The 20,025-nt window shown below is 47.3% G+C and overlaps 1 protein-coding gene across 2 annotated transcripts in view; it reads left to right on the forward strand.

The window, feature by feature from the left end:
• The window catches only part of LOC115161852 (papilin), a 64,284-nt gene that overhangs the window by 19,156 nt on the left and 25,103 nt on the right, over positions 1 to 20,025 (forward strand). For both annotated transcript variants that reach the window (XM_029712668.1, XM_029712669.1), the window contains exons 4-6: positions 4,597 to 4,657; positions 6,868 to 6,970; positions 8,114 to 8,244. In XM_029712668.1, coding sequence (XP_029568528.1) covers positions 4,597 to 4,657; positions 6,868 to 6,970; positions 8,114 to 8,244 — 295 coding nt within the window. The remainder of the gene's footprint in view (positions 1 to 4,596; positions 4,658 to 6,867; positions 6,971 to 8,113; positions 8,245 to 20,025) is intronic.

Raw genomic sequence — 20,025 nt, forward strand, 5'->3', positions numbered from 1 at the left:
CAGACAGTCAGTTAGCCAGACAGTCAGTTAGCCAGCCAGACAGTCAGTTAGCCAGCCAGACAGTCAGTTGGCTAGCCAGCCAGACAGTCAGTTGGCTAGCCAGCCAGACAGTCAGTTGGCTAGCCAGCCAGACAGTCAGTTGGCTAGCCAGCCAGACAGTCAGTTAGCTAGCCAGGCAGTCAGTTAGCTAGCCAGACAGTCAGTTAGCCAATTAGCCAGCCAGACAATCAGTTAGCCAGACAGGTAGCCAGCCAGTCAGTCAGTTAGGCAGCCAGACAGTCAGTTAGCCAATTAGCTAGCCAGCCAGTCAGTCAGTTAGCCAGCCAGACAGTCAGTTAGCTAGCCAGACAGTCAGTTAGCCAGCCAGACAGTCAGTTTAATAACAGTCGGCTGAACAGAAATAAGACAAATGTCTTGACATTAGTTTCCTGCCTTCCCCTAGCTGGTGCACCCAGCCTCCGTGCTAACTACCTTCCCCCAGCTGTTGCACCCAGCCCAGCCTCCATGCTACCTGCCTTCCCCCAGCTGTTGCACCCAGCCCAGCCTCCGTGCTACCTGCCTCCCTCCAGCTGGTGCACCCAGCCTCCATGCTACCTGCCTCTCCCTAGCTGGTGCACCCAGCCTCCATGCTACCTGCCTCTCCCTAGCTGGTGCACCCAGCCCAGCCTCCGTGCTACCTGCCTCCCTCCAGCTGGTGCACCCAGCCTCCATGCTACCTGCCTCCCCCTAGCTGGTGCACCCAGCCTCCGTGCTACCTGCCTTCCCCCAGCTGTTGCACCCAGCCCAGCCTCCGTGCTACCTGCCTTCCCCCAGCTGTTGCACCCAGCCCAGCCTCCGTGCTACCTGCCTTCCCCCAGCTGTTGCACCCAGCCCAGCCTCCGTGCTACCTGCCTTCTCCCAGCTGGTGCACCCAGCCCAGCCTCCATGCTACCTGCCTCCCTCCAGCTGGTGCATTGCTACTTCCTGAGGCTACTGTCCACCTGGTCTGTTGTGTTGTGTCTCGTCAGGAACATTAGTCAGCCTGTCCAGTACCTGTACCTATCTTCAATTGTTAGACCACATCACTCTGTTGACTTGAACTCCTCCTGCACCCTATTACAGGAAGTGTTAATGCTCCCTTCACAGGTACCAGTTACCATGTTGCCAACAGTTACCATGTTGCCAACAGTTACCATGTTGCCAACAGTTACCATGTTGTTCAAACAGAAAGGGAGGAGGTGGAGGTGGAGGATAGTCTGAGCCTGGGTAAAGTGAATAACACTTAGGATACGTCCCAAATGGCTCCCTATTCCCTGTTTAGTGCCCTACTGTTGACCAATGCCCATAGAGCTCTACTGTTGACCAGGGCCCATAGAGCTCTACTGTTGACCAAGGCCCATAGAGCTCTACTGTTGACCAGGGATCATAGGGCTCTACTGTTGACCAGGGATCATAGAGCTCTACTGTTGACCAGGGCCCATAGAGCTCTACTATTGACCAATGCCCATAGAGCTCTACTGTTGACCAGGGCCCATAGAGCTCTACTGTTGACCAGGGCCCATAGAGCCCTACTGTTGACCAATGCCCATAGAGCTCTACTGTTGACCAGGGCCCATAGAGCCCTACTGTTGACCAATGCCCATAGAGCTCTACTGTTGACCAGGGCCCATAGAGCTCTACTGTTGACCAAGGCCCATAGAGCTCTACTGTTGACCAGGGCCCATAGAGCTCTACTGTTGACCAGGGATCATAGAGCTCTACTGTTGACCAGGGATCATAGGGCTCTACTGTTGACCAGGGATCATAGAGCTCTACTGTTGACCAGGGCCCATAGAGCTCTACTGTTGACCAGGGCCCATAGAGCTCTACTGTTGACCAGGGATCATAGAGCTCTACTGTTGACCAGGGCCCATAGAGCTCTACTGTTGACCAGGGCCCATAGAGCTCTACTGTTGACCAGGGCCCATAGAGCTCTACTGTTGACCAGGGCCCATAGAGCTCTACTGTTGACCAGGGCCCATAGAGCTCTACTGTTGACCAGGGATCATAGAGCTCTACTTTTGACCAGGGCCCATAGAGCTCTACTTTTGACCAGGGATCATAGAGCTCTACTGTTGACCAGGGATCATAGAGCTCTACTGTTGACCAGGGCCCATAGAGCTCTACTGTTGACCAGGACCCATAGAGCTCTACTGTTGACCAGCCTTACCCTCCCTCAGCTTCAGGCTTGAACTCATCATGGAGGCATAACACTAGCCTAGTGGTTAGAGCGTTGGGCCAGTAACCGAAAGGTTGCTGGATCGAATCCCCGAGCTGACAAGGTAAAAATCTGTCATTCTGCCGCTGAGCAAGGCAGTTAACCCACTGTTCCCCTGGGCCCTGAGCAACGCAGTTAACCCACTGTTCCCCGGGCGCCAAAGACGTGGATGTCGATAATGGCAGCCCCCCTCACCTCTCTGATTCAGAGGGGTTGGGTTAAATGTGGAAGACATATTTCAGTCGAAGGCATTCAGTTGTACAACTGACTAGGTATCCCCCTTTTCCCTCCCCTCGTACGCGTTCCAGCTTCAGGCTCTTACTCGTGGAATCATAAAGATGGGACATGTCTGGTATTTAGTCTCAGGCATAACAAGCCTGGCTAAACACCTTGTTATTGATAGAACACAGGTCTGGAGGGAAAGCTCTTACCATCACCACCCTCTGAATACCAGCTCTTACCAACACCACCCTCTGAATACCAGCTCTTACCAACACCACCCTCTGAATACCAGCTCTTACCAACACCACCCTCTGAATACCAGCTCTTACCAACACCACCCTCTGAATACCAGCTCTTACCAACACCACCCACTGAATACCAGCTCTTACCAACACCAACCTCTGAATACCAGCTCTTACCAACACCACCCTCTGAATACCAGCTCTTACCAACACCACCCTCTGAATACCAGCTCTTACCATCACCACCCTCTGAATACCAGCTCTTACCAACACCACCCTCTGAATACCAGCTCTTACCAACACCACCCTCTGAATACCAGCTCTTACCAACACCACCCTCTGAATACCAGCTCTTACCAACACCACCCTCTGAATACCAGCTCTTACCAACACCACCCTCTGAATACCAGCTCGTACCAACACCAACTTGTGTGGGCCCCAGGGAATTTCCCTTTGGTGCAGATCAAGGATTAGCTTCCCTTCCCCCTATCCCCCCTATGTCATCCAGTGATTTGTGAACTTTTTCCTCAAGTATAAATACAGTCAAGTATACACACTAAAGGGTAAGCAAATATGTTTTTAACATCACATTAGACAACTGCACAGTTCAAGGAGATTGGACATTCACGGAGATTGGACATTCAAGGAGATTGGACATTCACGGAGATGGGACATTCGACAGAGTTGGGACATTCAAGGAGTTGGGACATTCAAGGAGTTGGGACATTCAAGGAGTTGGGACATTCACGGAGATGGGACATTCACGGAGATGGGACATTCACGGAGATTGGTCTGATGGTCAAGATGTGATGTCATCACATTGTTTGCGGGAACCATAAAGGAGCTCCTCCCCCAACCCCGCTTGTGCCATGTCATGTTATATACCTGGTCCACCTATTGACATGTGCCTTTTGTTAAGTAAATCAAGTGATAAATGAGGTGAAAAGGAATGCATTTGTATTAATTTCTATGAATTTGTAGGGTCCCCTCATATAACTGTAGACCAATACCCAACTACCCACTCAATTAGTTAGGTCGGTTCAGAGGCGTTAAGAGGGTTGGATTAAACTACATCTTATGTTTCTGTGTAATAATTATTGTTAAAACTTAAATACAAATATATTTTTCAAAAAAAATGTAAAAAAGGTGAAAATGAGACTGGAGGAGGACTTTAACCATGAGTGGAAAAAACGGACTCGGAATCAGCGTGGGAGGGGCAACTTCACCCTACACCTCCTTGTACATCAGCGGAGGCTGGTGGGAGGCGCTATAGGAGGACGGGCTCGTTGTAATGGCTGGAACGGAATCAACAGTACGGAGTCAAACGTTGTTGTTTCCATACAGTTCCATTACAACGAGCCCGTCCTCCTATAGCTCCTCCCACCAGCCTCCTCTGCTGTACACACTGCAGGAAACCAAAGCTCTTGTAGGGACTGTGTACCCAAATGGCACCCTCTGTGGTTGAAAGTAGTGCACTACGTAGGGAATATGGTGTCATTTTGTTTGTCAACACTTCACTGCCTCATGGTTGTCTGCCTGCAGCCTGCCTGTGTACTGATGTAGGTGAAAGGTCAGCCTTAATGACTACATTATCTTCATCATGTCATTATCTCTCCTCTGAGCCCGGTTGGAGGGTGACGTTGCCCCCTAAATGCTGATCCTGGGTCAGTATCTAGGGGAAAGTTCAGCCTTGGAGCTCTGAGCCCACTGAATGTAGCCTGGTCCCAGATCTGTTTATGCTGTCTTGCCAACTTCCAGGATGTTGTCATGCCGAACATGTATTGGCAAGACAGAACAGATCTGGGACCAGATTACTAATGAATTAGCTCTAATCTTTATCCTTTCTTTAAACCATGAATAACCTCTTGATGTCTCTCCTTTTAATCCTTTGTACAGGACTGACGGAGGGAATAACTGTGTGGGACCAGACAAGTCCTACAGCTCCTGTAATATCCAGGTAAACAACATGCTAGGGTTGCAAAAATTCCCCAAATCCCCCAAAAACTTTCTCTCACAGACTATTCATCTTGGTGTAACTCTCTCACAGCTACCAGAGCACTTGGATCTTTCCACGAAATGATTGCCTTTTTCATCCCTTTTGATATTTTAAGTAGAAATTGTCTACAAATATTGAAGTGTAAAAGCAATTTATATTTAATGAAGTATTATTTAATATAGACCACATGGAGAATTCAATATATATATTTTTTTAATGAATAAAGACTTGCTGAAGTGCAAAATTCTGCGTTTTGACACGTCCTTCTGTCAAGCCTGTGTAACTGTGTAACTCATCAACCCAGTTACGGTCAACCCTGTTAAACCCTGTTACGGTCAACCCTGTTACGGTCAACCCTGTTACGGTCATCCCTGTTACGGTCATCCCTGTTACGGTCAACCCTGTTACGGTCAACCCTGTTAAACCCTGTTACGGTCAACCCTGTTACGGTCATCCCTGTTACGGTCAACCCTGTTAAACCCTGTTACGGTCAACCCTGTTACGGTCAACCCTGTTAAACCCTGTTACGGTCATCCCTGTTACGATCATCCCTGTTACGGTCAACCCTGTTAAACCCTGTTACGGTCAACCCTGTTACAGTCATCCCTGTTACGGTCAACCCTGTTACGGACATCCCTGTTAAACCCTGTTACGGTCAACCCTGTTAAACCCTGTTACGGTCATCCCTGTTACGGTCAACCCTGTTACGGTCAACCCTTTTAAACCCTGTTACGGTCATCCCTGTTACGATCATCCCTGTTATGGTCAACCCTGTTAAACCCTGTTACGGTCAACCCTGTTACGGTCATCCCTGTAACGGTCAACCCTGTTACGGTCAACCCTGTTACGGTCATCCCTGTTACAGTCAACCCTGTTACAGTCAACCCTGTTACGGTCAACCCTGTTAAACCCTGTTACGGTCATCCCTGTTAAACCCTGTTACGGTCAACACTGTTACAGTCAACCCTGTTACGGTCATCCCTGTTACGGACATCCCTGTTAAACCCTGTTACAGTCAACCCTGTTACGGTCATCCCTGTTACGGTCATCCCTGTTAAACCCTGTTACGGTCATCCTTGTTACGGTCATCCCTGTTACGGTCATCCCTGTTACGGTCATCCCTGTTACGGTCAACCCTGTTACGGTCAACCCTGTTACGGTCATCCCTGTTAAACCCTGTTACGGTCATCCCTGTTACGGTCATCCCTGTTACGGTCATCCCTGTTAAACCCTGTTACGGTCATCCCTGTTACGGTCATCCCTGTTAAACCCTGTTACGGTCAACCCTGTTACGGTCAACCCTGTTACGGTCAACCCTGTTACGGTCATCCCTGTTACGGTCAACCCTGTTACGGTCATCCCTGTTACGGTCATCCCTGTTACGGTCATCCCTGTTACGGTCAACCCTGTTACGGTCATCCCTGTTACAGTCATCCCTGTTAAACCCTGTTACGGTCATCCCTGTTACGGTCATCCCTGTTACGGTCAACCCTGTTAAACCCTGTTACGGTCAACCCTGTTACGGGCATCCCTGTTACGGTCAACCCTGTTACGGTCATCCCTGTTACAGTCATCCCTGTTAAACCCTGTTACGGTCATCCCTGTTACGGTCATCCCTGTTACGGTCAACCCTGTTACGGTCAACCCTGTTACGGTCAACCCTGTTAAACCCTGTTACGGTCAACCCTGTTAAACCCTGTTACGGTCATCCCTGTTACGGTCAACCCTGTTACAGTCATCCCTGTTAAACCCTGTTACGGTCATCCCTGTTACGGTCATCCCTGTTACGGTCAACCCTGTTAAACCCTGTTACGGTCATCCCTGTTATTTTATTTGGCACTAATTAGTTCCTTACTATAGATCTTTTTTTGTTTAACCTCTTGAGATGGGAAACCTTTATTATTATAATATTTTTTATACATTAAGTTGAACATGTCCTCTTTATGACAACATATTAAAATGAGGTGACCAGGTTACATTTCTCCAAAGGCACTGAATTGGCGGTATCGACTCAGTTGTTAATCTTTTGGAATAAACCATTTATTTTATGTTCCGTTCATATCACTGACAGGAAAGAACCAACACTCTCTATCAGCCTATGCCCTGACCCCTAATTACCCCTAATTACTCCTAACCCCTGACCCCATTACCTGTCCTTGTGTATCACCCAGGACTGCCCAGAGGGATCTAGGGACTTCAGAGAAGAGCAGTGTTCTCAGTTTGATGGATCTGACTTCCAGGGAAAACACTACAAATGGCTCCCATACTATGGAGGTGAGTCAGAAGGGCCTAAGGGCCCGGGGCTTTATACAGGTTTGGTAATGACTGTATAATGTTTTGTAATGACTGTATAAGGTTTGGTGAAGACTGTATAAGGTTTGGTGAAGACTATACGGTTTGGTAAAGACTGTATACGGTTTGGTAAAGACTGTATAAGGTTTGGTGAAGACTATACGGTTTGGTAAAGACTGTATAAGGTTTGGTAAAGACTGTATAAGGTTTGGTGAAGACTATACGGTTTGGTAAAGACTGTATACGGTTTGGTGAAGACTATACGGTTTGGTAAAGACTATATAATGTTTTGTGAAGACTATACGGTTTGGTAAAGACTATATAATGTTTGGTGAAGACTACGGTTTGGTGAAGACTATACGGTTTGGGGAAGACTATACGGTTTGGTAAAGACTGTATAAGGTTTGGTAAAGACTATACGGTTTGGTAAAGACTGTATACGGTTTGGTAAAGACTGTATAAGGTTTGGTAAAGACTATACGGTTTGGTAAAGACTGTATAAGGTTTGGTAAAGACTGTATAAGGTTTGGTAAAGACTATACGGTTTGGTAAAGACTGTATGAGGTTTGGTAAAGACTGTATAAGGTTTGGTGAAGACTATACGGTTTGGTGAAGACTATACGGTTTGGTAAAGACTATATAATGTTTTGTGAAGACTATACGGTTTGGTAAAAACTATATAATGTTTGGTGAAGACTACGGTTTGGTGAAGACTATACGGTTTGGGGAAGACTATACGGTTTGGTAAAGACTGTATAAGGTTTGGTAAAGACTATACGGTTTGGTAAAGACTATATAATGTTTGGTAAAGACTAATAATTATAATACAGCGAACTGAACAGCAATGTTTAGCAGACCACTGGACTATACCACTGTGGTCCCGTGTAGCTCAGTTGGTAGAGCATGGTGTTTGCAACGCCAGGGTTGTGGGTTCGATTCCCACGGGGGACCAGTACGGAGAAAAAAAAATGTATGAAATGTATACATTCACTACTGTAAGTCGCTCTGGATAAGAGTGTCTGCTAAATGTGTAAAATGTATATATTACTGGTAAAGTTATGCAAATTACAGATGATGACAGATGGGGAAGGGTGAACTAAAGGTCGTGTTTGTGTATCCCATCAGCTGACAACCTGTGTGAGTTGAACTGTATGCCCAGAGGAGAGAACTTCTTCTATCGCCACAGGGCCGCTGTGGCCGACGGCACGCCCTGCCACCCTGGGAGGAAGGATGTCTGTGTAGATGGAGTCTGTAAGGTAGGTGTGTGTGAGGTAGGATTCAACTTTAGGCTTAATAACAGAAGAGGCGTTGTGATTATTAAGTGGGGGTTGGACGGAATTTATCAACAGTTTCACTCCATTTATCTGTTTCACTCTGACCTCATCATGTTTCACTCTGACCTCATCATGTTTCACTCTGACCTCATCATGTTTCACTCTGAACTCATCATGTTTCACTCTGACCTCATCATGTTTCACTCTGACCTCATCATGTTTCACTCTGACGTCAACATGTTTCACTCTGACCTCAACATGTTTCACTCTGACCTCAACATGTTTCACTCTGACCTCATCATGTTTCACTCTGACCTCATCATGTTTCACTCTGACCTCAACATGTTTCACTCTGACCTCATCATGTTTCACTCTGACCTCATCATGTTTCACTCTGACCTCAACATGTTTCACTCTGACCTCATCATGTTTCACTCTGACCTCATCATGTTTCACTCTGACCTCATCATGTTTCACTCTGACGTCAACATGTTTCACTCTGACCTCAACATGTTTCACTCTGACCTCAACATGTTTCACTCTGACCTCAACATGTTTCACTCTGACCTCAACATGTTTCACTCTGACCTCAACATGTTTCACTCTGACCTCATCATGTTTCACTCTGACCTCAACATGTTTCACTCTGACCTCAACATGTTTCACTCTGACCTCATCATGTTTCACTCTGACCTCATCATGTTTCACTCTGACCTCATCATGTTTCACTCTGACCTCAACATGTTTCACTCTGACCTCATCATGTTTCACTCTGACCTCAACATGTTTCACTCTGACCTCAACATGTTTCACTCTGACCTCATCATGTTTCACTCTGACCTCAACATGTTTCACTCTGACCTCATCATGTTTCACTCTGACCTCATCATGTTTCACTCTGACCTCATCATGTTTCACTCTGACCTCAACATGTTTCACTCTGACCTCATCATGTTTCACTCCATTTATCAGTTTCACTCTGACCTCAACATGTTTCACTCTGACCTCATCATGTTTCACTCTGACTTCAACATGTTTCACTCTGACCTCAACATGTTTCACTCTGACCTCATCATGTTTCACTCTGACCTCAACATGTTTCACTCTGACCTCAACATGTTTCACTCTGACCTCAACATGTTTCACTCTGACCTCAACATGTTTCACTCTGACTTCAACATGTTTCACTCTGACCTCATCATGTTTCACTCTGACCTCAACATGTTTCACTCTGACCTCAACATGTTTCACTCTGACCTCAACATGTTTCACTCTGACCTCATCATGTTTCACTCTGACCTCAACATGTTTGACTCTGACCTCAACATGTTTCACTCTGACCTCAACATGTTTCACTCTGACCTCAACATGTTTCCCCATAACTTTAGTTTCCCTATAACTTCAGTTTCCCTGTTTTTACTATAACTTCAGTTTCAATCTGACTTCAGTTTCACTTTGACTTCAGTTTCTCTATAACTTCAGTTTCACTATAACTTCAGTTTCCCTATTACTTATAACTTCAGTTTCCCTATAACTTAAACCTGTATTGAGTTGTGACAGCCTTCTACTCTTCCTGAATCCCACTGATGGGATCTTCATAGCTACTCAAACACCTTCCAGTCCTAGTATCTCTCTCTCCTCCCAGACCTAGTATCTCTCTCTCCTTCCAGTCCTAGTATCTCTCTCTCTCCTTCCAGACCTAGTATCTCTCTCTCCTTCCAGTCCTAGTATCTCTCTCTCCTTCCAGTCCTAGTATCTCTCTCTCCTTCCAGTACTAGTATCTCTCTCCTTCCAGTCCTAGTATCTCTCTCTCCTTCCAGTCCTAGTATCTCTCTCTCCTTCCAGACCTAGTATCTCTCTCTCCTTCCAGTCCTAGTATCTCTCTCTCCTTCCAGTCCTAGTATCTCTCTCTCCTTCCAGACCTAGTATCTCTCTCTCTTCCGTCCTAGTATCTCCTAGTATCTCTCTCTCCTTCCAGTCCTAGTATCTCTCTCTCCTTCCAGTCCTAGTATCTCTCTCCTTCCAGTCCTAGTATCTCTCTCTCCTTCCAGTCCTAGTATCTCTCTCTCCTTCCAGACCTAGTATCTCTCTCTCCTTCCAGTCCTAGTATCTCTCTCTCCTTCCAGTCCTAGTATCTCTCTCTCTCCTTCCAGACCTAGTATCTCTCTCTCCTTCCAGTCCTAGTATCTCTCTCTCCTTCCAGACCTAGTATCTCTCTCTCCTTCCAGTCCTAGTATCTCTCTCTCTCCTTCCAGACCTAGTATCTCTCTCTCCTTCCAGTCCTAGTATCTCTCTCTCTCCTTCCAGTCCTAGTATCTCTCTCTCCTTCCAGACCTAGTATCTCTCTCTCCTTCCAGTCCTAGTATCTCTCTCCTTCCAGACCTAGTATCTCTCTCTCCTTCCAGACCTAGTATATCTCTCTCCTTCCAGTCCTAGTATCTCTCTCTCCTTCCAGACCTAGTATCTCTCTCCTTCCAGACCTAGTATCTCTCTCTCCTTCCAGTCCTAGTATCTCTCTCCTTCCAGACCTAGTATCTCTCTCCTTCCAGTCCTAGTATCTCTCTCCTTCCAGACCTAGTATCTCTCTCTCCTTCCAGACCTAGTATCTCTCTCTCCTTCCAGTCCTAGTATCTCTCTCTCTCCTTCCAGTCCTAGTATCTCTCTCTCTCCTTCCAGTCCTAGTATCTCTCTCTCCTTCCAGTCCTAGTATCTCTCTCTCTCCTTCCAGTCCTAGTATCTCTCTCTCCTTCCAGACCTAGTATCTCTCTCCTTCCAGTCCTAGTATCTCTCTCTCTCCTTCCAGTCCTAGTATCTCTCTCTCCTTCCAGACCTAGTATCTCTCTCCTTCCAGTCCTAGTATCTCTCTCTCTCCTTCCAGACCTAGTATCTCTCTCTCCTTCCAGTCCTAGTATCTCTCTCTCTCCTTCCAGTCCTAGTATCTCTCTCTCTCCTTCCAGTCCTAGTATCTCTCTCTCCTTCCAGTCCTAGTATCTCTCTCCTTCCAGTCCTAGTATCTCTCTCTCCTTCCAGACCTAGTATCTCTCTCTCTCCTTCCAGTCCTAGTATCTCTCTCCTTCCAGTCCTAGTATCTCTCTCTCCTTCCAGACCTAGTATCTCTCTCTCCTTCCAGACCTAGTATCTCTCTCTCTCCTTCCAGTCCTAGTATCTCTCTCCTTCCAGTCCTAGTATCTCTCTCTCCTTCCAGTCCTAGTATCTCTCTCTCCTTCCAGTCCTAGTATCTCTCTCCTTCCAGTCCTAGTATCTCTCTCTCCTTCCAGTCCTAGTATCTCTCTCTCTCCTTCCAGTCCTAGTATCTCTCTCTCCTTCCAGACCTAGTATCTCTCTCTCTCCTTCCAGACCTAGTATCTCTCTCTCTCCTCTCCCTTCCCATCCCTAGTATTCTCTCTCTCTTCCAGACCTAGTATCTCTCTCTCTCCTTCCAGTCCTAGTATCTCTCTCTCCTTCCAGACCTAGTATCTCTCTCCTTCCAGTCCTAGTATATCTCTCTCTCCTTCCAGTCCTAGTATATCTCTCTCTCCTTCCAGTCCTAGTATCTCTCTCTCCTTCCAGTCCTAGTATCTCTATCTCCTTCCAGTCCTAGTATCTCTCTCCTTCCAGTCCTAGTATCTCTCTCTCCTTCCAGTCCTAGTATCTCTCTCTCCTTCCAGTCCTAGTATCTCTCTCTCTCCTTCCAGTCCTAGTATCTCTCTCTCTCCTTCCAGTCCTAGTATCTCTCTCTCCTTCCAGTCCAAGTATCTCTCTCTCCTTCCAGTCCTAGTATCTCTCTCCTTCCAGTCCTAGTACTCTCTCTTCTCCTTCCAGTCCTAGTATCTCTCTCTCCTTACAGTCCTAGTATCTCTCTCTCCTTCCAGTCCTAGTATCTCCCTCTCTCCTTCCAGTCCTAGTATCTCTCTCTCCTTCCAGTCCTAGTATCTCTCTCTCCTTCAGACCTAGTATCTCTCTCTCTCCTTCCAGTCCTAGTATCTCTCTCCTTCCAGTCCTAGTATCTCTCTCTCTCCTTCCAGTCCTAGTATCTCTCTCCTTCCAGTCCTAGTATCTCTCTCTCTCCTTCCAGACCTAGTATCTCTCTCTCCTTCCAGTCCTAGTATCTCTCTCCTTCCAGACCTAGTATCTCTCTCTCTCCTTCCAGTCCTAGTATCTCTCTCTCTCCTTCCAGTCCTAGTATCTCTCTCCTTCCAGTCCTAGTATCTCTCTCTCTCCTTCCAGACCTAGTATCTCTCTCCTTCCAGTCCTAGTATATCTCTCTCTCCTTCCAGTCCTAGTATATCTCTCTCTCCTTCCAGTCCTAGTATCTCTCTCTCCTTCCAGTCCTAGTATCTATATCTCCTTCAAGTCCTAGTATCCTCTCTCCTTCCAGTCCTAGTATCTCTCTCTCCTTCCAGTCCTAGTATCTCTCTCTCCCTTCCAGGTCCTAGTATCTCTCTCTCTCTCCTCTCCAGTCCTAGTATCTCTCTCATCCTTCCAGTCCAAGTATCTCTCTCCTTCCAGTCCTAGTATCTCTCTCTCCTTCCAGTCCTAGTATCTCCTCTCTCCTTCCAGTCCTAGTATCTCTCTCTCCTTCCAGTACCTAGTATCTCTCTCTCCTTCCAGTCCTAGTATCTCTCTCTCCTTCCAGTCCTAGTATCTCTCTCTCCTTCCAGTCCTAGTATCTCTCTCTCCTTCCAGACCTAGTATCTCTCTCTCTCCTTCCAGTCCTAGTATCTCTCTCTCTCCTTCCAGTCCTAGTATCTCTCTCTCTCCTTCCAGTCCTAGCATCTCTCTCCTTCCAGTCCTAGTATCTCTCTCTCCTTCCAGACCTAGTATCTCTCTCTCTCCTTCCAGACCTAGTATCTCTCTCTCTCCTTCCAGACCTAGTATCTCTTTCTCCTTCCAGTCCTAGTATCTCTCTCTCCTTCCAGACCTAGTATCTCTCTCCTTCCAGTCCTAGTATCTCTCTCTCCTTCCAGTCCTAGTATCTCTCTCTCTCCTTCCAGTCCTAGTATCTCTCTCCTTCCAGTCCTAGTATCTCTCTCCTTCCAGTCCTAGTATCTCTCTCCTTCCAGTCCTAGTCTCTCTCTTCCTTCCAGTCCTAGTATCTCTCTCTCCTTCCAGACCTAGTATCTCTCTCTCTCCTTCCAGTCCTAGTATCTCTCTCTCCTTCCAGACCTAGTATCTCTCTCTCTCCTTCCAGTCCTAGTATCTCTCTCTCCTTCCAGTCCTAGTATCTCTCTCCTTCCAGTCCTAGTATCTCTCTCTCTCCTTCCAGTCCTAGTATCTCTCTCTCCTTCCAGTCCTAGTATCTCTCTCTCCTTCCAGTCCTAGTATCTCTCTCTCTCCTTCCAGACCTAGTATCTCTCTCTCCTTCCAGACCTAGTATCTCTCTCTCCTTCCAGTCCTAGTATCTCTCTCCTTCCAGACCTAGTATCTCTCTCTCCTTCCAGTCCTAGTATCTCTCTCTCTCCTTCCAGTCCTAGTATCTCTCTCTCTCCTTCCAGACCTAGTATCTCTCTCTCCTTCCAGTCCTAGTATCTCTCTCTCCTTCCAGACCTAGTATCTCTCTCTCCTTCCAGACCTAGTATCTCTCTCTCTACTTCAAGTCCTAGTATCTCTCTCTCTCCTTCCAGTCCTAGTATCTCTCTCTCCTTCCAGACCTAGTATCTCTCTCTCCTTCCAGTCCTAGTATCTCTCTCTCCTTTCAGACCTAGTATCTCTCTCTCCTTCCAGTCCTAGTATCTCTCTCTCCTTCCAGTCCTAGTATCTCTCTCTCCTTCCAGTCCAAGTATCTCTCTCTCCTTCCAGTCCTAGTATCTCTCTCCTTCCAGTCCTAGTATCTCTCTCTCTCCTTCCAGTCCTAGTATCTCTCTCTCCTTCCAGTCCTAGTATCTCTCTCTCCTTCCAGGTCCTAGTATCTCTCTCTCCTTTCCAGTCCTAGTATCTCTCTCTCCTTCCAGTCCTAGTATCTATCTCTCTCCTTCCAGTCCCTAGTATCTCTCTCTCCTTCAGTCCTAGTATCTCTCTCTCCTTCCAAGTCCTAGTATCTCTCTGCTCCTTCCAGTCCTAGTATCTCTCTCTCTCCTTCCAGTCCTAGTATCTCTCTCTCCTTCCAGTCCTAGTATCTCTCTCCTTCCAGTCCTAGTATCTCTCTCTCCTTCCAGACCTAGTATCTCTCTCCTTCCAGTCCTAGTATCTCTCTCTCTCCTTCCAGACCTAATATCTCTCTCCTTCCAGTCCTAGTATCTCTCTCTCCTTCCAGTCCTAGTATCTCTCTCTCCTTCCAGTCCTAGTATCTCTCTCTCTCCTTCCAGTCCTAGTATCTCTCTCTCCTTCCAGACCTAGTATCTCTCTCCTCCAGTCCTAGTATCTCTCTCTCTCCTTCCAGTCCTAGTATCTCTCTCTCCTTCCAGACCTAGTATCTCTCTCTCCTTCCAGTCCAAGTATCTCTCTCTCTCCTTCCAGTCCTAGTATCTCTCTCTCTCCTTCCAGTCCTAGTATCTCTCTCTCCTTCCAGACCTAGTATCTCTCTCTCCTTCCAGTCCTAGTATCTCTCTCCTTCCAGTCCTAGTATCTCTCTCTCCTTCCAGTCCTAGTATCTCCCTCTCTCCTTCCAGTCCTAGTATCTCTCTCTCCTTCCAGTCCTAGTATCTCTCTCTCTCCTTCCAGTCCTAGTATCTCTCTCCTTCCAGACCTAGTATCTCTCTCTCTCTCCTTCCAGTCCTAGTATCTCTCTCTCTCCTTCCAGTCCTAGTATCTCTCTCCTTCCAGTCCTAGTATCTCTCTCTCCTTCCAGTCCTAGTATCTCTCTCTCTCCTTCCAGACCTAGTATCTCTCTCTCCTTCCAGTCCTAGTATCTCTCTCTCCTTCCAGTCCTAGTATCTCTCTCTCTCCTTCCAGACCTAGTATATCTCTCCTTCCAGTCCTAGTATCTCTCTCTCTCTCCTTCCAGACCTAGTATCTCTCTCTCCTTCCAGTCCTAGTATCTCTCTCTCCCTTCCAGACCTAGTATCTCTCTCTCTCCTTCCAGACCTAGTATCTCTCTCTCTCCTTCCAGTCCTAGACTATCCTCTCGATCCTTCCAGACCTAGTATCTCTCTCTCTCCTTCCAGACCTAGTATCTCTCTCTCCTTCCAGACCTAGTATCTCTCTCTCTCCTTCCAGTCCTAGTATCTCTCTCTCCTTCCAGTCCTAGTATATCTCTCTCTCTCCTTCCAGACCTAGTATCTCTCTCTCTCCTTCCAGTCCTAGTATCTCTCTCTCTCCTTCCAGACCTAGTATCTCTCTCTCTCTCTCCTTCCAGACCTAGTATCTCCCTCTCTCCTTCCAGTCCTAGTATCTCTCTCCTTCCAGTCCTAGTATATCTCTCTCCTTCCAGTCCTAGTATCTCTCTCTCCTTCCAGTCCTAGTATCTCTCTCTCCTTCCAGTCCCTAGTATCTCTCTCTCCTTCCATCCTAGTATCTCTCTCTCTCTCTCTCTCTCTCTCCTTCCAGACCTAGTATCTCTCTCTCTCCTTCCAGTCCTAGTATCTCTCTCTCTCCTTCCAGACCTAGTATCTCTCCCTCTCCTTCAGGTCCTAGTATCTCTCTCTCCTTCCAGACCTAGTATCTCTCCCTCTCCTTCCAGTCCTAGTATCTCTCTCTCCTTCCAGTCCTAGTATCTCTCTCTCCTTCCAGTCCTAGTATCTCTCTCTCCTTCCAGACCTAGTATCTCTCTCTCCTTCCAGTCCTAGTATATCTCTCTCTCCTTCCAGACCTAGTATCTCTCTCTCTCCTTCCAGTCCTAGTATCTCTCTCTCCTTCCAGTCCTAGTATCTCTCTCTCCTTCCAGTCCTAGTATCTCTCTCTCTCTCCTTCCAGTCCTAGTATCTCTCTCTCCTTCCAGTCCTAGTATCTCCCTCTCTCCTTCCAGTCCTAGTATCTCTCTCCTTCCAGTCCTAGTATCTCTCTCTCCTTCCAGTCCTAGTATCTCTCTCTCCTTCCAGTCCTAGTATCTCTCTCTCTCTCCAGACCTAGTATCTCTCCCTCTCCTTCAGGTCCTAGTATCTCTCTCTCCTTCCAGACCTAGTATCTCTCCCTCTCCTTCCAGTCCTAGTATCTCTCTCTCCTTCCAGACCTAGTATCTCTCTCTCCTTCCAGTCCTAGTATCTCTCTCTCCTTCCAGACCTAGTATCTCTCTCCTTCCAGTCCTAGTATATCTCTCTCTCCTTCCAGACCTAGTATCTCTCTCTCTCCTTCCAGTCCTAGTATCTCTCTCTCTCCTTCCAGTCCTAGTATCTCTCTCTCCTTCCAGTCCTAGTATCTCTCTCTCTCTCCTTCCAGTCCTAGTATCTCTCTCTCCTTCCAGTCCTAGTATCTCCCTCTCTCTCCAGTCCTAGTATCTCTCTCTTCCAGTCCTAGTCTCTCTCTCCTTCCAGTCCTAGTATCTCTCTCTCCTTCCAGACCTAGTATCTCTCTCTCCTTCTAGTCCTAGTATCTCTCTCTCCTTCCAGACCTAGTATCTCTCTCTCCTTCCAGACCTAGTATCTCTCTCTCCTTCCAGTCCTAGTATCTCTCTCTCCTTCCAGACCTAGTATCTCTCTCTCCTTCCAGTCCTAGTATCTCTCTCTCCTTCCAGACCTAGTATCTCTCTCTCCTTCCAGACCTAGTATCTCTCTCTCCTTCCAGTCCTAGTATCTCCCTCTCTCCTTCCAGTCCTAGTATCTCTCTCCTTCCAGACCTAGTATCTCTCTCCTTCCAGTCCTAGTATCTCTCTCCTTCCAGTCCTAGTATCTCTCTCTCCTTCCAGTCCTAGTATCTCTCTCTCCTTCCAGTCCTAGTATCTCTCTCTCTCCTTCCAGTCCTAGTATCTCTCTCTCCTTCCAGTCCTAGTATCTCTCTCTCCTTCCAGTCCTAGTATCTCTCTCTCCTTCCAGTCCTAGTATCTCTCTCCTTCCAGTCCTAGTATCTCTCTCCTTTCCAGTCCTAGTATCTCTCTCTCTCCTTCCAGTCCTAGTATCTCTCTCTCCTTCCAGTCCTAGTATCTCTCTCTCCTCCCAGTCCTAGTATCTCTCTCTCCTTCCAGTCCTAGTATCTCTCTCCTTCCAGTCCTAGTATCTCTCTCTCCTTCCAGTCCTAGTATCTCTCTCCTTCCAGACCTAGTATCTCTCTCTCTCCTTCCAGACCTAGTATCTCTCTCCTTCCAGTCCTAGTATCTCTCTCTCCTTCCAGTCCTAGTATCTCTCTCTCTCCTTCCAGTCCTAGTATCTCTCTCTCTCCTTCCAGTCCTAGTATCTCTCTCTCTCCTTCCAGTCCTAGTATCTCTCTCTCCTTCCAGTCCTAGTATCTCTCTCTCCTTCCAGTCCTAGTATCTCTCTCCTTCCAGTCCTAGTATCTCTCTCTCCTTCCAGTCCTAGTATCTCTCTCTCTCCTTCCAGTCCTAGTATCTCTCTCTCCTTCCAGTCCTAGTATCTCTCTCTCCTTCCAGTCCTAGTATCTCTCTCTCCTTCCAGTCCTAGTATATCTCTCTCCTTCCAGTCCTAGTATCTCTCTCTCTCCTTCCAGTCCTAGTATCTCTCTCTCTCCTTCCAGACCTAGTATCTCTCTCTCTCCTTCCAGACCTAGTATCTCTCTCCTTCCAGTCCTAGTATCTCTCTCTCCTTCCAGTCCTAGTATCTCTCTCTCTCCTTCCAGTCCTAGTATCTCTCTCTCTCCTTCCAGTCCTAGTATCTCTCTCTCCTTCCAGTCCTAGTATCTCTCTCTCTCCTTCCAGACCTAGTATCTCTCTCTCCTTCCAGTCCTAGTATCTCTCTCTCTCCTTCCAGTCCTAGTATCTCTCTCTCTCCTTCCAGTCCTAGTATCTCTCTCTCTCCTTCCAGACCTAGTATCTCTCTCTCTCCTTCCAGACCTAGTATCTCTCTCTCCTTCCAGTCCTAGTATCTCTCTCTCCTTCCAGTCCTAGTATCTCTCTCCTTCCAGACCTAGTATCTCTCTCTCCTTCCAGTCCTAGTATCTCTCTCTCCTTCCAGTCCTAGTATCTCTCTCTCTCCTTCCAGTCCTAGTATCTCTCTCTCCTTCCAGTCCTAGTATCTCTCTCTCCTTCCAGTCCTAGTATCTCTCTCTCCTTCCAGTCCTAGTATCTCTCTCTCCTTCCAGTCCTAGTATCTCTCTCTCTCCTTCCAGTCCTAGTATCTCTCTCCTTCCAGTCCTAGTGTCTCTCTCTCCTTCCAGTCCTAGTATCTCTCTCCTTCCAGTCCTAGTATCTCTCTCTCCTTCCAGTCCTAGTATCTCTCTCTCTCCTTCCAGTCCTAGTATCTCTCTCCTTCCAGTCCTAGTATCTCTCTCCTTCCAGTCCTAGTATCTCTCTCCTTCCAGTCCTAGTATATCTCTCTCTCTCCTTCCAGTCCTAGTATCTCTCTCTCTCTTCTTATAGTCCTAGTATCTCTCTCTCTCTCCTTCCAGTCCTAGTATCTCTCTCTCTCTCCTTCCAGTCCTAGTATCTCTCTCTCTCCTTCCAGTCCTAGTATCTCTCTCTCTCCTTACAGTCCTAGTATCTCTCTCTCCTTCCAGTCCTAGTATCTCTCTCTCTCCTTCCAGTCCTAGTATCTCTCTCTCTCCTTACAGTCCTAGTATCTCTCTCTCTCTTACAGACCTAGTATCTCGCTCTCCTTCCAGTCTAGTATCTCTCTCTCCTTCCAGTCCTAGTATATCTCTCTCTCCTTCCAGTCCTAGTATCTCTCTCTCTCTCCTTCCAGTCCTAGTATCTCTCTCTCTCCTTCCAGTCCTAGTATCTCTCTCTCTCTCCTTCCAGTCCTAGTATCTCCCTCTCTCCTTCCAGTCCTAGTATCTCTCTCCTTCCAGTCCTAGTATCTCTCTCCTTCCAGTCCTAGTATCTCTCTCCTTCCAGTCCTAGTATCTCTCTCTCCTTCCAGTCCTAGTATCTCTCTCTCCTTCCAGTCCTAGTATCTCTCTCTCCTTCCAGACCTAGTATCTCTCTCTCCTTCCAGTCCTAGTATCTCTCTCCTTTCCAGACCTAGTATCTCTCTCTCCTTCCAGTCCTAGTATCTCCCTCTCTCCTTCCAGGTCCTAGTATCTCCCTCACTCCTTCCAGTCCTAGTATCTCTCTCTCCTATCCAGTCCTAGTATCTCTCTCTCCTTCCAGTCCTAGTATCTCTCTCTCCTTCCAGTCCTAGTATCTCTCTCTCCTTCCAGACCTAGTATCTCTCTCTCCTTCCAGTCCTAGTATCTCTCTCTCCTTCCAGTCCTAGTATCTCTCTCTCCTTCCAGTCCTAGTATCTCTCTCTCCTTCCTGACCTAGTATCTCTCTCTCCTTCCAGTCCTAGTTTCTCTCTCCTTCCAGTCCTAGTATCTCTCTCTCTCCTCCAGTCCTAGTATCTCTCTCCTTCCAGTCCTAGTATCTCTCTCTCTCCTTCCAGTCCTAGTATCTCTCTCTCTCCTTCCAGACCTAGTATCTCCCTCTCTCCTTCCAGTCCTAGTATCTCTCTCCTTCAGTCCTAGTATCTCTCTCTCCTTCCAGTCCTAGTATCTCTCTCCCTTCCAGTCCTGTATCTTCTCTCTCTCCTTCCAGTCCTAGTATCTCTCTCTCCTTCCAGTCCTAGTATCTCTCTCTCCTTCAGTCTAGATCTCTCTTCCTTCCAGTCCTAGTATCTCTCTCCCTTCCAGTCCTAGTACTCTCTCTCCTTCCAGTCCACTAGTATCTCTCTCTCCTTCCAGTCCTAGTATCTCTCTCTCCTTCCAGTCCTAGTATCTCTCTCCTTCCAGTCCTATATCTCT

Source organism: Salmo trutta, chromosome 25, assembly GCF_901001165.1.
Source record: "Salmo trutta chromosome 25, fSalTru1.1, whole genome shotgun sequence".
In the NCBI taxonomy this organism is placed as follows: Eukaryota; Metazoa; Chordata; class Actinopteri; order Salmoniformes; family Salmonidae; genus Salmo; species Salmo trutta.